Source organism: Anas platyrhynchos, chromosome 1 (assembly GCF_047663525.1).
Source record: "Anas platyrhynchos isolate ZD024472 breed Pekin duck chromosome 1, IASCAAS_PekinDuck_T2T, whole genome shotgun sequence".
Taxonomy (NCBI): domain Eukaryota; kingdom Metazoa; phylum Chordata; class Aves; order Anseriformes; family Anatidae; genus Anas; species Anas platyrhynchos.
Genome location: NC_092587.1, coordinates 193,653,535 through 193,670,755, shown reverse-complemented (window position 1 = coordinate 193,670,755; position 17,221 = coordinate 193,653,535). Strand labels below are relative to the sequence as shown.

Sequence of the window (17,221 nt, the reverse complement as noted above, 5' to 3'; positions counted from 1 at the left end):
GAACCATGACAGAAATGTGCTCTTTCCCTTAAACATCTGTTTACAGCAGCTGGAAAAGGATTCTGATTTGGGGGAACCTTGCCTCCAATTTAGTTTAGCAAATGCATACATACAATGTTTTCAAACATCAGTAGTACCAATACCAGGAAAAATTAAAGAAGAAAATGCGGGGTAGATAGAAATTATAGGCATATTTTTCGTTCCAAAGTCATGTTTGTTACCAGATAACTTACTTATTGGAGTAATCACATGGCTTACACAACTGACAATTAACATTTTCTCATTTGGCATAGTTAAGTGGAAAAAATAATCCTCTAATTTCTCAAATTGAGAAATTGTTGGAGGGTTTTTTTGTTTGTTTTCAATAGAATCATAGTAAATATCAACCTTAAGAATATGTGGCTCTGGACTTAGAAGGGTGTTTCCTTGAATGAGTGAATCCGAGAACAGGATGCATGACATATTCTTAGAAATCAGTTAATAGCAATATTATTTTCTCCTCAAGAAACATATCTGACCTTGCTTCATCTTGATCATGATTTGTCTCTCCTGATGACATTTCTCACAAAGAGATGTTACTGTGAGTGTTCAATCTAGCATGGATGCTACTTAAAGATTGTTTTTTGTTTGTTTGTTTTGTTTGGTTTTGTTTTTCCTTTAATTTTAGAATCAGAATAATTATAAATGAGGATTATTTTAGAAATCTGCTATTTCTAGTTCTCCTTCTGTCACTTTGATAAGTAAATTGCTTCTCACCTGCACAACATTTAAAAAGTAGAAACAATATCACAATTTGACAGTAGAAATTTTGAAAATAAGCTATCACCGCGTTGTAGTAGTATGCATTTTAACCCTTGCATTTCATGAACTCCCTACAGAATATGTCTCCTGTATTATTACCGTTCAGTTGCAATGATGGTGTGTTCTGTTTGATTATTCCACTTTACTCTAGGTCCTCCTGGTCCCCCAGGGGTTGTAATAGTGGAGGAAATTACAGACAACACAGCAACACTCTCCTGGAGCCCTGGAGCAGACAATCACAGCCCGATCTCCCTCTACAACTTGCAAGCACGCAGTCCATTTTCTCTTGGCTGGCAGACAGTAAAAACAGGTGAGAAAAACTTTAAAATAGTAATAGTAGGCTGTTCAAAACTCCTGCCACATGGCAATAATAATCAGCAGCATCTGCAGGAACAGATACCCTGAAGAGAACAATGACTAATTAAAAGAACTGACTTTATTATTTTTTTTCCTGTCATGTTACTTAGCAACATATCTGAAAGGACAGCACAAAGATACTTGCATGATGCATCTGTGAACAAGCAGAAAGCTCTTCCCAATACCCTTCAATTTTTGTCTTTTGGGGAGTACCACAGTGTCAAAAATCTAAGTGTGATTTCTGACAAACCCAAACCCGCAATATCTTTCATTTCTAAAGTCCATATATATGAATATGTATTTTATATTAATATATATTATAATATATTAAATATATTAAATATATATACACACATATATATATGTGTGTGTGTGTATATATATATATATATATATATATATATATATATATATATAAGCTGGTGAGGGGCCTGGAGAACAAGTCCTACGAGGAGCAGCTGAGGGAGCTGGGCTTGTTCAGCCTGGAGAAAAGGAGGCTCAGGGGTGACCTTATTGCTCTCTACAGGTACCTTAAAGGAGGCTGTGGTGAGGTGGGGGTTGGTCTGTTCTCCCACGTGCCTGGTGACAGGACGAGGGGGAATGGGCTTAAGTTGCACCAGAGGAGTTTTAGGTTGGACCTTAGGAAGAACTTCTTTACCGAAAGGGTTGTTAGACATTGGAACGGGCTGCCCAGGGAAGTGGTGGAGTCACCATCCCTGGAAGTCTTTAAAAGACGTTTAGATGTAGTGCTTATTGATATGGTTTAGTGGGGACTGTTAGTGTTAGGTCAGAGGTTGGACTCGATGATCTTGAGGTCTCTTCCAACCTAGAAATTCTGTGATTCTGTGATTATATTTGATGATTCAATTATTTTTATATTTAATTATAAAATATAATACATATTATGTATTAAATATATATGAAATATATTACATATTATAACTATATAATCATAATATGTAATTATATATTATATAATTATATAATTATAATATATTGATATGCATATTTTAATATATATTTTAAATAAAAATAATAATAAAAATAAACACTTCCTACTGAAACACTTCATGTGAGCCTCATGTTTCTGAGCAGCCTATTTCTTTACTGTCTGCAGTTCCTGATGTGATAAGTGGAGACATGGAATCTGCTATGGCTGTTGAACTTAATCCTTGGGTGGAGTATGAATTTAGAGTTGTAGCAACCAACAAAATTGGGACTGGAGATCCAAGTGCACCATCCCGCCTGATCAGAACCAATGAAGCAGGTAAGCAGAGTATACAAAGGTAAATTTTCAAAGGCTACCAGCAACAAGATTTATTTTAATGTAATAATAGTGCTGTTCTCTTCTCACTAGCACACATCTCTGGGCTGAGTTAAAATTGTGCAAAGGTGATATTCTTTGTAATGGAGAACAGTTTGTTTTATTTAGAGGAGTATTATTTTGCAGAAATTCCAAATAACCCTATTCCCTGATGTCTTACTTCTTCCAGGCTATCTTACTCTGCAACTTACTCTTAAGCTTTTGCTGCTTAGTCTCTCATGGGCTTCCACTGATCTTCAGTTGCAGGCTACTTCCCAGTCCCTTCACACAACCGCTCCCAGGCAGCCTCTTCCCCCCTACTCCTCATAACTTCTCCCCTTAAAGGTACACTGAAACCTTTTTTTTTCAGCAGGTAGAAAATCCATGGGAAGCTGCTTTATTTACCACATACTCGACATGTTTCATGATCATGCATATTCTACCATGAATTGTTAGTGCATTTGAAGAAATGTAATTAAATTTCTGACTGGGATGATATTGTGGGAGTCCAGAGAAGAATATTGTATATACAGTTTGCATCTCTTGAAAACTGCAATGGTCTCTGAAAGTTTGAAATCACTGACAGCAACTTAGGCAGAATGAAGGGAGCAAACAAGTGGTGCTTGAAGACTGGGAATCTGACAAAAATCACTATGAAGACAGAGAAACACATTTCAGGAGGCAGAAAGAGAAAGAGACAGAGTCAGGGTTTGAACAAAGCCTCAGAACAGATATCCACCTCAGGACACTCTCATACTATTCTCCATTGCTAGTTGCATGCCTCTATTATTTAGGAGGCCTAGAGAAGTTTGATTTTGTTTTGATTTTTCCTCAGCTGAATAATTTGAAAGTAGCTTATTAATCATACAGAATAGATGAGTGCCAAATTCAAAGATTCCACTTAAACTGAAAGCATAAGATTTTATTGTTGTAAACACGCCAGATGAATGTCAGTTGCATTGTCCCATCTTCTGTCTTCTCATTAAGAGAGATCATAAAAACTAAAAGTGGCAATGCCACAATATATTTATGTCTCTTATTCTGAAATAAAAATCCTTTTCTTTTAAGATATATTAATCTTGTTGCCTCCGCTCCCTAGTTCATACATCTATGTATAACCACCCAAAAACATTCACAGTGAACTATTCAGGCTGATTTCTTGGAACCACAGAATCAACAAAATAGTTGAGGCTGGAAGGGAACTGAGGGTACCCTTGCTCCATCTTCCTGTTCAAAGCTGGAAAAACAGACTTCAGACCAGGTTGCTCAGACCTTTTCCTGGTCTTTAAAACTTCGAAACTTCCAAGGATGGAGACTGCACATCTTTGTGCAAGTGCTTCATTACTCTAATTAGGATTTTTTATTTTTTTTTTAAATACATTCAGTCAGAACTGACCCTATTTCAGCTTATTACTGCTGCCTCTTTCCTTCCCTCCCTGTACCATTGTGGAAATCCTAGCATCATTTCCAGCACATTGACCTTCATTGTAGGCGTTGGGGCTGCTGTTCAACCCCTGAAGCTGTCTCTGCTCCAGGCTGACCAAGCCCTGCTCCTCCTGCCTCTCCTCAAAGGGCAAGAGCTACAGCCTTCACAATCTCAGTCCCACCCTTAAACTCTCCCTAGCTGATCAATGTCTTTCTCATTCTCTGGCATCCAAAATTGGATGCAGTTACCAAGTAACAACAACCAAGCAGTTGTTTAAAGAAGAAAAAATAAATATGTCTTATTAAATCTCAAGATAGATCTGTTTTAATAAGACATATTTATTTTTTCTTCTTTAAACAACTGCGTAGCTGTTGGCTGGTAATATAGATGCAATGACAAAACTGCACCGAAGTCATCTGGTTCCCATATTGAAGGATGCTACTTTTCCAATTCCCCCCCAGTCTTCTGCAAGTTGCCCTCAGTGTATCACAGAAGTTTCAGATTCTGCATATTTTGTGAGGAGAAAAGGAAGAAAGAGAAAATGATATTAAATAATAATAATAACACATGTTCATGTCAAATGATTAAAATATATACATATATTCCCCCACCACTATTGTTTCCATGATTTAGAACTATATGCAGCATTGGCCAAGAATATTACTGAACCTAAATGTTTAAATGACTTCTCTGTTTGTTCAGGTGGTGTATATCAGAAAGGACATAGACATTCTGGAAAAAGTTTATCCTGTAGTAGGTTGCACTCCTGGTATTTTGTTCTTGCAGATTTATGAACACGCTCCTTGAGTTTGATTTTAATCCACCAGACGTATTTAATCTGAGTGCCTATATATATGTATATATATATATAATCACTTACATGGGACTCTTCCTGAGAAACAGCAATAGACAATAATAATGCAGTTTTTGAATTGAAAATCAAGATTTTTGAACATATTAGTTCAAATAGGAAAAGACCACACTCAGTGTTTACCTGCACTTTCAGCTTTCCAGTTAGAAACACAATTTTGTTACCAGAGTTACAGTGGCATAAGTGTCATGTTAGAAGGGAGCATTTGGTAGTGTGACATTGAATTCCAGACAGGTGCTAGTAAAATAACTTAACAGCCTTCAGAGAAATTGAAGTTGAATTTATTGGTGTGCCTGTTTAGCACAGTGTGGTACAGCAGAAGTTAGTTGTCATCACCTCAATTTCAAAATAACTTTCTTCAGTGAAACCCTTTGGTTTCTCTTTTAGTTGTGAATGGCTTTGGTTTTGTTTGTTTGTTTGTTTGTTTGTTTGTTTTTGTTTGTTTTGTTATTACCTATATAAGAGACAGATTTAACTGTTTTCTTGTTTTATTCTATAGAGGCAGTGAGAAGACAGTATTTACAATAAAAAACAATAAGATATAACTTTCCAATTTGTTGGAACCTTCAAAGGGTTGTAAAGTAAAAACAATAACAAAATAGTCTCTGCTTTAAACCAGAAACCTCTGCTAACTGCTCCAGTTCTAATATCATAGATCTGAATTCTAATTAGAAGTGCATGTGGAAGGACATCATACTTTAGCAAGAACATGTCATCAACCTCTCTTCTCATGACCTAGCAGAGTAAGGTGGCTCTTTGCAATGATATTAGACGTGCCCTACAAGTAAAAATGCACTGGAAAACAAACTGCACTGGAAAAAAATAAAAAAAAATACAGGAATCCAGTCTCCCAAAGGAGACGATGACTGAGGCTTGCACTCAGAGGACAGTCATGATCCACAAGGCTGAATAATAGCTGTGTAGACAACCCACAGAGGTAGCAAATGTGTGATTCTGCTGCTATTATTTTATACTTAAATGGAAATCAGCATCTGTAATTTAATGGCATCAGCTAATTTGGCTGGAGACTAAAATCTTTTTCTCTCCCCACACCTCACTTATTTTACCACTTCTTCCCCTAGATAGTAACAGCATTTTACACAAGTACATTATGTAAAAATACCCATGGAAGCAATGCTTGGGGTGGTGTAAGGAAATCAACAGAATAATAAACAAGTTTCCACTTGCTTTAATTTTCTAATTAAACCTTAATCTTGTTACTTAGTTTATATTTAGTTAACATGGTTGATTTTCATAGCTTCTTTCATTGGAATGGATAATTCTGCAATTTTCTGGCACATCTAACTTATAGCCAGCTGCTGCATTTCTGTCACTTCTAGCCTCGATACATATTTTACAGGTCCACAAGGTGAAAGGAGCCAATAACATGAATTCAGACATGTCTGGCATTCCACTACAGCAGTTGGGCATTTGAAGCCTGGGGCAAAGCATCAATTACATTATCTATTCATGGGGAAACATGGGGAGAGAGAAATTGAGTAGAATCAAAATTTAACCTGCTAATCAGGCATGAAAACTTGATTTTATGAGGTAAAAATATAATGCACTCAATTGGTAGCAGATTGTACATAGGATTGATTTTTAATAAGTCCTTATCTTTCATTAGGTCACGCTTACTCTCAGTTAATATTTCTTCATGGTATACCAGGAAAAAACTGTGTCCTGGCAATAATATGTTTTATACTGGGTTTGTTCCAGGGGGTTTCTTTTGCTGGTGGTGTTTTTTTATGTTTGAGACCTGTACAAAATAAGTTTCATTTTTTCCCATTATCATAACTATTTTTGGTTCTAGAGAAAAATGAATTGCCTGGTCTATTTGTATCATTAGATGGGCAACTGAAACCTTTGCAGAAAATGTCTCCACAGGGAAAAACTAAAGGAGAAGATAAAGTAGGCAATAATCATTGACTGCATGGATATATTTGAAATCAATAGGCTACATGTAATATTGCAGGCCCAAACACATATGCATTATATTGACAAAGAGTCCAAATATATGTATTATTAGAAAACATGTCAGGAAAACTAAGGATTTGGTTCTTTGGCATGTATGTTACAGCATTTGAGATTTCAGACCCTGTGTAGCAATCTGGAGACTATTCAGGGTGAATCCTGCAGACATGTATGACACTGTTTTCAGTGGATAGAACTGAATCCTATCTTCTACTAAATTACAGATGTTAAAAATACAGAAGAAAATGAGAATAGCAGAAATGCAGATTATGAGACCAGTTGGGGCATTTCCAATAGCTGAATGCAGTTCATCATCTGCTTCAGAGATGCTGGAGCATTTTACGTCTCAGTCCTGAACAGATGAGATGTTTCCCTGGGAGTGTGAGAACTTGAGGGCTAGCCTTTAATATGCAGCAAAGGTTTTCACTTAACATCTCTGTTTCCCAAGTGTGTACTGCAGTACACACTTACACACATATATACTTATATAAAGGAAAATAACTTAAAAAAAAAAAAACCTTTGAATGTGTTGTTGCACTGGTTTTCACATTATGAAGTTCTGTCATGCTGCTGACAAACCTTTTTTTATCCCCACCATAACTTTTCCACAGCTACTACTTGTCTTTCAAACTATATCTGTTTTTTAAAAGATATAAGCAGCTTTGAAATAAATAAATAGTACCTACATCTTGAGCAAATATTTTCTTAGGGACTAAAGCCAAGTTTAATAACTCATCTTCCCAGATAGTGTAGCAGGTTGTGTTTTTTTGTTGTTGTTGTTTGTTTGTTTGTTTGTTTTTGTTGTTGTTTGTTTTGTTTTGTTTTTTCTTTATTTCAGAATTTATACAAAAAAAAATAAAATTTAAAAAAAAATCCATGTAGAAAATATCTTTATCGATATAGAATCCAAACAGAATTTAAAAAAAAAAAAAAAAACTTTTTTTGATTTTGAAGACAACATAGAGCTGGTATTTGGAAAATCTGGTGTCAGTTGTTTATCAGAACCTTCTCTGTCAGTTTAGGCAGCTCATGTTAAGCACTTCTTACTCTGACTAATAGGAGGATTGTGAGGTTCTTGCGTCTCTTAGTCTTCCCTCTATCTCACCTATTCAGATTTCACAGTCCCTAGTGAGTGATAGGGGCTAAATCTAGTTACATGTTTCTACAACAATACTATAATCAATTATAATCTTGGCTGCCAAATACTTTTGTTCTACACAAAATTAAAATACACCACAAAATTAAAAATCTGTCATTTCTGTTTATGCTAACCACAAAATTGAAACACACAAAATTGAAAAAAAGCCACTCAACATTTCCTTGAAAAATAAGCTAACAAAGAAAGGAACAATTTTAAAATGATTAATTATTCATTCAGGAACAACATTACAAAAAAATCTTTGCAGGACTGGAATGTGAAAAAGTGGATGAACTGTTTTTCAAGCAGTTTCAGCTTTTCCAGGTTCAATGTGACACTTTATTTTCTTTTTTACAAGGAAAGGAACCTATAGTTCAAGAAGTGAAAAAGATTCACCCACTTAAGTAAAAACAGGAGAAGAAGAAACCTGATTTTAAATAAATTCAAAAATTTCCTGGCATCCCTTAGAAAATTGGAAATAAAACCATAATTTATGAAAAGAAAAAAAAAATCTGACAATTTGGCAACATATTCTAATTTCTGTTTACGGTTTTCATTTTTCCATTTTTTTTATAAAAATGAAGCAAATATCAAATTATACATTTTAAAATAAAAATTGAAATATTTCACCAAATATTTAATCATTTTCAATATTTTGCCCCAAAGTGAGGAAATAAAATCTCTGAAGAGATTACTGTTTAAGTTTAAATCAAGTTGGTAATAATCATTTTGGCCATTTCCAGAATTTTGTTTGCGTAACTTAAGTGAAGGTTTAAATGTCAAAATGTGCCAGCATATAACCACTGTGACCCACATTTACTGTGCACAACATTTAGTCCCTGTCTGCCAAACTTTCAGAACATTGGTTTTAGTATTTTTTGTTGATTGCATCACCAGGACAATGCAGAGACCCAACTATTAGCTTTCAAGCCTACCATTAGCTGAAGAACCAAAAGAAAATAACAGTTGATCTGATCCCAAGGAGCTTACAGTCTAAGACTGAAATGGGAGATGAGCAATACTACGTAGTCAACAAAGGGGTTAAAGAGAACAGTTTGAGCAGAATTAAAGACATACAATCAAGCAAAGCATGATAATATTTGATGATCTAAAGGACCAGTGTTAAGCCAAGAAGTGATTCATTTCCCCATAGATGGAATTCTTTCATCTTATTAAATGAAATGAATTAGCACAGCAAAGAGATCCGTGCTGCTACTTGGGGTTTTATTTATTCAGAAGACACAATGCTAAATTTCTCACCCTTGATAGGAATTAAGAAAACATATCATTATGTCATTGTCCCCTAGGAATACAGACCCTGTGTCTGGGAACCAAGTTCTGGTATCATTTGCATTTTTGGAACAAGTGTTTCTCCATGTGTGCCATGTGTGTCATTGCTGAAAATTAACAACTTGAAGTCACTAATTGCATGGCAATAAACAAGTTATGAGTAAGAAAATTCAGATATAAAACTGATATAAAAGTGATGTTGCTGAAATGGTTTATAATATATAACCTCAAGGCCTGGCAAAAATGTTTTCTTTTAATAGTTTTCGTCACTTAACTCATTTTAAAATGTTCTCCTCTAACAGTAAATAATTTGCTTTAGTGTAGTGCAGGGAAATTTATTCCTTTGACACATTTATTCTTTTAATGGTTATTCATTTTAGAGAGTTTTTCTGTGTGAATGTACATTTTAGTTTGGTGCAAAAGAAATTCATCATTTTGACGGTTTTACTCTTTTAACGCTTATTCATTTGAATAGGGCTTCGGTCTGCAAACTTATTAACTGGAAAATTCTAGAAAGAGGGCACTGCTGGTTAAATAAGACCATCACATTTGTCACTTCAAAGGAAGATGGCATTGTCTCCCATCAATAATTTACATAAACAGTACAACTTTATAACTTAACAAAAAAAAAAATCTTAGAAAGGCAAAAAAAAATGGGTGCTGAACTTGCTTTAAATGTGCTCCATCAGAGATGGCATGATAGTAGTTTTTGCATGTTAGTTAACTGACAAATGTTGTTTAACCACATCTTCTCTGTAGAACATTCGTCCCAGTATAGCACAGTTTTTGTTCTTTTGCCAGAGGCAATTCCTCACAATTCAATACAGTAAAATTCTGTTTCTGATTGGGACATTTTATTAAAATTTCACCTTCTAAAGACCAGGTTTTAATTTAACTTTGTTCATAGCTCCAGTCCGTAGAATGAGATATATCCTTCCCATGCTTAGGCAGCTATCTTAAAATAGGATGGATGAGCCCAAAGCTGGAGATTGACCCTAGACTACATCCTTAGACTGGATAGCTTGTTTACCAATAGCTAAAGTTTAACCGCAAGGCAATTAGATCATTATATTAATTATTATATGCAAGTTAATATTTTTCTGCAAAGAATAAAGGAAGGAAGAAAAATGACAGATACTATGTTTGCCAAATGAATGCATCTTTATGGGAGAAATTTTCACAAATTAGAAATTTCCCCTATTGCTCTGGTTAGAGCCACAATTAACAGGGCAAAAAATTTAATTTTAGAAATGTATGCATAACTAATTTCTCACTCTTACCACATTTTCAACAGTGGAAATCAGAAGCAATTCATAAACATTATGGGATTGCATTAGTTATGAAGAGAAAACAAAACAAAACAAAACAGAACTAAGATAATGTTCTTTAAAAGGGAGATCAGAGTTCAAAAAGACACTATATAGATTAATTCTGAAGTTTTGTGTGAACTCCCAGGATCTAGTAACAACTGCACTTTCATTGAACTTAAGCTGTTAATGATCAACATGGGAAATAGAGAGGTCTGTGTACATTCATTTAAATGTATTTTTCTTTGTATAGGTCAGAGGGACACTGCTACTCAATAGACGAGTTCAATAGCATGCAATAAGGCCTTAACAGTTAAATGCCTCACAGTACATTTCTACCAATGATCTATGTACTGCTGTAAGGAAGAAAATAGGAAGTTTATATCTTAGAACATATTTAATTAAAAAAAAATAAAAATGTAAGTACTACATGCTCACAGTTAATAAACTCAAGGCACTAGTCATTTTTGGAGCTCCATTAGGTGTACTAAATAAGAGAAAAGACGGTATACAATTCCAACGATACAACTAAGATTTATGAAGTCTTGCAGATGATGATAGATGGCTTCAGTTTTTAAAGACCTGAAGGTAGTACTGTTTCCAATATTTTTCAAGAAATAATAAGGGCTGTTTAAGGATGGTAAACTTAAAGTCTCTGAAAATTGGTAATGCATACCAGAATATATTTAAAAGAATCAAAATATTCTAAATCACTAATGACCTGGGAAAATGTTGAAATTAATTCCTAAAATTTTACCTGAAGTCTGGAAAATACCCGGTTCCCTGGCATTTCATTTTTGAATTGTTTTTTTGAAAAAGTACAATTGTTAATAATTCCTGTTTTATCTCTCAGATGATATATACACTGAAATTTTGACTAAGCTGCAGAAGAAATAATGTTTAAGTAACTTTTTATTTCAATATCAGTTTTCTTCTCAGTTTATGCTTTCTTTGAGTTACAATCACACGACTATGGAATCCTTTGAAATGAAACTGGAGAAAAATTTCTTTACTATGTATGTGTGCTATGTTTGTTATTTCTGTTCTGATTTAACATGCTGCCTCATGTCTTCTGCAGCAGCTTATTACTACAGGGAAAACTTCAATAACTTGGGCTCTCTGATTTTATTTTAATTTTTTTTTCCTTTTTGCTCACAGTTCCAAAGACACCTCCAGCTAATGTAAGTGGCAGAAGTGGAAGACGACATGAATTAGTAATAGCATGGGAGGTAAGGGACTTTTCTGATTAAAAGTCTTGTTTCATGTTGACTTCTTTGTGGGCAAAGTAAACAGCACTGTACTGGGGTTTCATCACAGCAAATATTGGAAAGACGTGAATACAAAATAGTGTTCTTTAAATATGTTTTAAAGTTTCAAATTGATGTGCATTTTCACATAGCTTGAGGGCACTGTGGTAAATCTGCCCTGCTTAGTGGCAGCTCCAAGGCTCTCCTAATTCATCAGTCTTTTTTTCCAGATCTATCGCTTACGTTGTCCCGACATTCTTGGATCTTAAGTGAATGCTACACAGATAAAATAATAGCTAATTTCCTCTTCCAGAGGAAACCTTTACAACTATATTTAAATTCAAATGTAAAGTATATTTATATTTAAATATAAATTTAAATTATATTTAAATTTAAATTAAGAAAGAATAAATTTTGAAATATTTCATAAAAATAAAATACTGAAGAACTAAAATAAACCTTTACTTTGAGAAGATATTTGTGATACAAGATGCAATACATATGTATCACCAATGCAACGGGAAACTGGAGAAGTGAGAGTTGTTTTCTCTTCTAATAATAAATAACATAGTAGAGCAGAAGCTTTCTTGAGGAGTTTTCAAAACTTTTAGATTCATCATGAAGAGTTTCAGCCTTGATTAAATACATATGTATGTATGTGTGTATATATATCTATATATGCATATATATATATATACATCAAATAAAGATAGGGAGTTTTAATGAAAGGAAGTTTTAGCCACCTTTAGGAGTGATTCATACAGTAAGACACACAGAATTCTGGCTATCTTCTTAAAGTAACAAATCTGGGGACATGTGAAGAGGATGTCCTCTCATGGTGCCTCTGTATTCCCCAACATCTGCTACCTGAGCCTGCTTTTTTTTCATATTGTTTATAATTTTAGGACTGTTAGCAGAAGTATTTCTCCAACTTGGAGAGAACTCACAGAATCCCAAATTATAATCTCAGGTGTCTAAAACTGTATCTGATATAAACTAGCCTAATTCCAGTCCCTAATATGATATATTAGTATGTAGTACTCATATTAAGTGTGTTTATGGTGTTTCCTAAGAGTTGGGCACGACAGGATTGTGTCGTATCTCCCCTCTCTGTCAAAGGCCAAAGTCTTCCAAAAGAAACCTGAGATGCATTCACGATATTCTGTAGTACAGATATCTAAGAATTAGCAAATGTCATAACATAACTTTCAGTAAACTTTGATATTTTTTGAAATATATAAATATATATATATGTATGTGTATGTGTGTATATATATATATATATATATTTGATGTATTTGTGACATTCTTTTATAGCTTAAGGATGCAAATTACCAATAAGGCAGAAGGTGTCAATTCTTCCCGAATATTTCTGATGAACTCATTGTTTCCATCAACTCTTAGTGCTGTTCTTCCTAAATCTGATACTTCCAGCACACTGTTTCACATACCTTGTAAACCGCATAGTCATTAATCTTATTAAGATAATAAAATGGCTTTTCATCTGTGTGAATCATAAACCATGATTAGTGACTATCTACTGCCATACCCAGAAATATTGCAGAGATCTAAAGCTCTTCCTTTCCAACTGAAACCACTTAGAAGGGCTGTCTTGTTTTTGCCTCCACTACTTTAGGATACATTTATTTATTTATTTATTTATTTATTCCTTTTGATGAGCAGTGCACAGCTTCAGAAAGCTGGGTAGAAAATAGCCTCTGCAAGTGAGGTGCCTGGTGATGAGACTTTCATTTACAATGTGGAGGGAAGAGGACTCTGTGTTCCCCGTGTCTCTGCTCTGATTCACATGTTCATTAGCTGAAAATCTAAGATGGGCACTTCAAGAGATGGAGTTTAGTCACTTTTTTTTTCTCATTTCCCACAGGCTTAATATGCTGACAGCTGTTAAACATAACCTAATGCCTAACCAAGTCCATTGACATTATAACAAATACAGGCAGTAAATTAGCATGAAAAATTCCACTCCTTGAGCTGGACATTTAAAATTTAGCTTTTTGCAGTGCTCAGCCTCTCAGTACATAAATCCCTTTGCTGTCTTCCTGCTTATGGCAGATGTGTCCCAATTTAAGTGGCTAATTTCACAGATCCTCTGAGATGGGAAAAGTAAATGAGATTTTTTTTTTCAAGACTTTTAGTTTGAGAGTTATTCTAACTAAATTTATTGCATCATAATCTAACTCTCAAATTGAACCCCAGAATTAAATCACTAGCACTCGACACCCCATTTGGATACAGAAATTAAACAGGCTGGCAACTTAAAAAACAAGAAAGTCCCATTGTAGTAATTCACATCATATTTTAGGAGTCCTTAACAATATGTTGCTCTATACTTTTTAAAAGCCCAACTGAAGGAATGTTTCCATTAACATATCAATGGTTCAAACATTAACCAGAAAGTGAGAAGTATAGAAGAAGCATCTTTTTGAGCCTAAAGAACATATTCAGTCCTGGGACAATGACCTAACTATGGCCATTAGGTGAAGAAACTCTCTTAAAATGTTCCTTCTCAGAAGCAACTGTCCCTATGTGTTCTCAGGCATGATAAGTAAAATCCTATAATGCAACTGTAAGTTACCACCCTGACACTCATTCACTGAGTGATTGCTTTCTAAATTAGTAAAACCACATCTGACTATTATTGGAACTTTATTTTTCAGCCAGTATCAGAAGAGTTTCAGAATGGAGAAGGATTTGGATATATTGTAGCCTTCAGACCCAATGGAACACGTGGTTGGAAGGAAAAAATGGTGACATCTTCAGATGCCTCGAAGTTCATCTATAGAGATGAAAGTGTGCCGCCTCTGACTCCTTTTGAGGTGAAAGTTGGTGTTTACAATAACAAAGGAGATGGTCCCTTCAGCCCTATTGTTGTCATCTGCTCAGCTGAAGGAGGTCAGTTCAATGTACAGTAAAATTAAGTTTTATATTTTTATCTATATCAAAGTATTTTTATATTCATATGCCATTTGGTATGCTTTTTAACCATATATTTCAAAATTTTGTGCAGAAGTGTTAAGTATAAATCTTCAGGTTTTGCAGAGAAGGAGGTGAACCGGTGAACCATTTTTGCAAGGTTACCCACAATGCAAGTTAAAAAGAAGCCAAGTCAATCCTAACAAAAAAAAAAAAAGTTTTAATGAAGCTTCATCTGTAACGTGAAGCCTGTATTCTTAACTGTAAGCTGGGTTGCTCTAAAGAACTGAACAAAGAAAGGCTCATATTTTCTAATGTTTCTGAGGTTCACAATAACTTTTTGATGGGGATACGATAACTTTTTGATGGGATTTTCATTTTTTTCTACCGTTTCCTGTCTTTTTTGGTTCATTAGTATCAAATGTTATGTCTTTATCTTAATGGCCAAATATTCAATGAAAATTATATGAATAGTTCAGAAGAACAAATGGAAAATGTCCCTGGAGAATTGCTATGAGGTGAACTTCATATAACTTTAAAAAGTATTTTGTGAAAAAAGACTTATTTGTACTAGTAAAATAAGATGTTCTGTACTGACAGAAGCCAACATATGTAAATTTCCATATAAATGAAACATAAGCAAACGTTGTCCACAGAAATATTATGAGAAGCTCTGTTGCTGGAAATGGTATGGTCCCACTCTTCTTCAGTAGTACTATCCTACTGTCTACTGTTAAGAGAATAAAATCAGCAAGGAATCAGTGGAAACTGGTGGAATTTCATATTATCACTACAAAACTGTAGAATGAAGATAATGTTTTTTCAAGTGAAGCTGGAAAACAGTAAACATTGTTCCGTAATAACCCATAATAAATGTGTAATTTTGAAGCTATTGTGTAGCAGAGATCATCAACTACTATTCTCTCACAGTAATTATAGAGGTTGGAATTGCTTGTTTGCTAAAAGCATTTTCAGTAATCTATTTATGTTCCACTGTTTGGATCATCATTAGTAAATATTCATGTTATTATAAAAACAATTATATTTTAAAATGTAAAAATTGCCTAAATCAACCAGAACAGTTTTACATTTGACTTCCTTGTTCCTCAATGGAAAATGATGCTGTGAATCTAATGATAATGCTTTTATTATTTAACAATTTCATACCCTGATCAGAAAGTTCAAAAAAAAATTTTAAAAAAATAAAAGACACAAAACTTTATTGCATATTTTTTAAAGCAAAATATATCAGCAAAAATGGAACACTGAATTGTAATAAAAAGTCCTTTGCTTGTTTCTTGGGTAAGATCAGAAATGGAATAATGAGCAATATCAATATTTCAAATATTTTTTTTTAATTACAAACTTTGCAAATGACCTGAACAGAATTATTAAAATTAACTTTCTTCCTATGCTACTAGAGAATACATCTAGAAAAAAAAATGATCTTGTTACAATGCAACTGTTGACACATACCTACTGTTCATAGCTTACCTAATTCAATCTGTGTATGTGTCCATACATCAGTCTTTTCTTTGGAAGAACTCTGTGGGCTACATTCTTAGACTTATATTTGAGGAAAAAAACATGGTATACTATGACAGCACAGTTCAAAATTAATATATAAAAAAGATTTTTTTTGTTTTGTTTTTTCCTGGACTAACACTAGGTGATATACTGAATATATAAAGAAGCAATGAAACAGTTTATGATAGTTAAGTTCCAGGCAACATGGAGAAAGAGGACAATAGACGTCTTAGTTTGCTATGAAACATAAATAAATAAATAAACTGGTTTTGAAAGAGGCATTGATTTTCACAATCCAAAAGTCAAACAACTGTGAGCACATTTTCTCAAGGATTTCTATTGAAAAGGAGGTATTAAATAAAGATTGACAGTACAATATGTTATGATCCTAGGGCTGAGCCAGAAAACCCTTAGCTTACTTGCTTTTCATCACATACTCAATTCACTGATCTGTAAACATATAGAATAAAAGTCTAGGACAAAATTATTAAAAGTTAAGGAAACTTTATATCATATATAAAAGGTACCTCCAGATGGATATAGAGCAGTTTAGTGGCATAACAAATTTTTCTAAGGAAGTGTCTGTCTACATTCTGTTGCTTCTGCTCAACACGAGAGGAAAAAAGAAAAAAAAAAAAGGAAAAACAAAAAAAAAAAAAAAGAAAAAAAAAAGACTGCACAGGACAGGTTCTGGACAAGGAAGAAATGTAATTTATTAAAAATGCATGCATCTATCTTTTCTGTATGACTGTGACTGTATATTGCCTATATTGTATATCTTGTATATCTACCTGCAAATTATCACCTACTGCATATTGTCAGAGCCTGTTTGTGGTGGCTCTGATTTGTGTCTAGGTAGGCAACCTTGTGGATGGTATCAAGTAAGATGTTCCCCTGTGTAAGCACAACTGACTGACCTGGCAGGTTCTGTAATGGAGGGAAAAACCTTAAAAAAACATCCACCAGTGAATAAAGAAACACAGCAAACGAGAGCAAAACAGTGAGTTTTTTTCACAAGTACTTGGAGGGGATAATCTCACTTTATC

At 34.1% G+C, this 17,221-nt stretch overlaps 1 protein-coding gene across 4 annotated transcripts in view; it reads left to right on the top strand.

Moving 5' to 3' along the window:
* The window catches only part of CNTN5 (contactin 5), a 698,727-nt gene that overhangs the window by 656,998 nt on the left and 24,508 nt on the right, over positions 1-17,221 (top strand). For all 4 annotated transcript variants that reach the window (XM_038176391.2, XM_072032765.1, XM_072032763.1 and 1 more), the window contains 4 exons: positions 953-1,111; positions 2,276-2,425; positions 11,626-11,696; positions 14,393-14,627. In XM_038176391.2, coding sequence (XP_038032319.2) covers positions 953-1,111; positions 2,276-2,425; positions 11,626-11,696; positions 14,393-14,627 — 615 coding nt within the window. The remainder of the gene's footprint in view (positions 1-952; positions 1,112-2,275; positions 2,426-11,625; positions 11,697-14,392; positions 14,628-17,221) is intronic.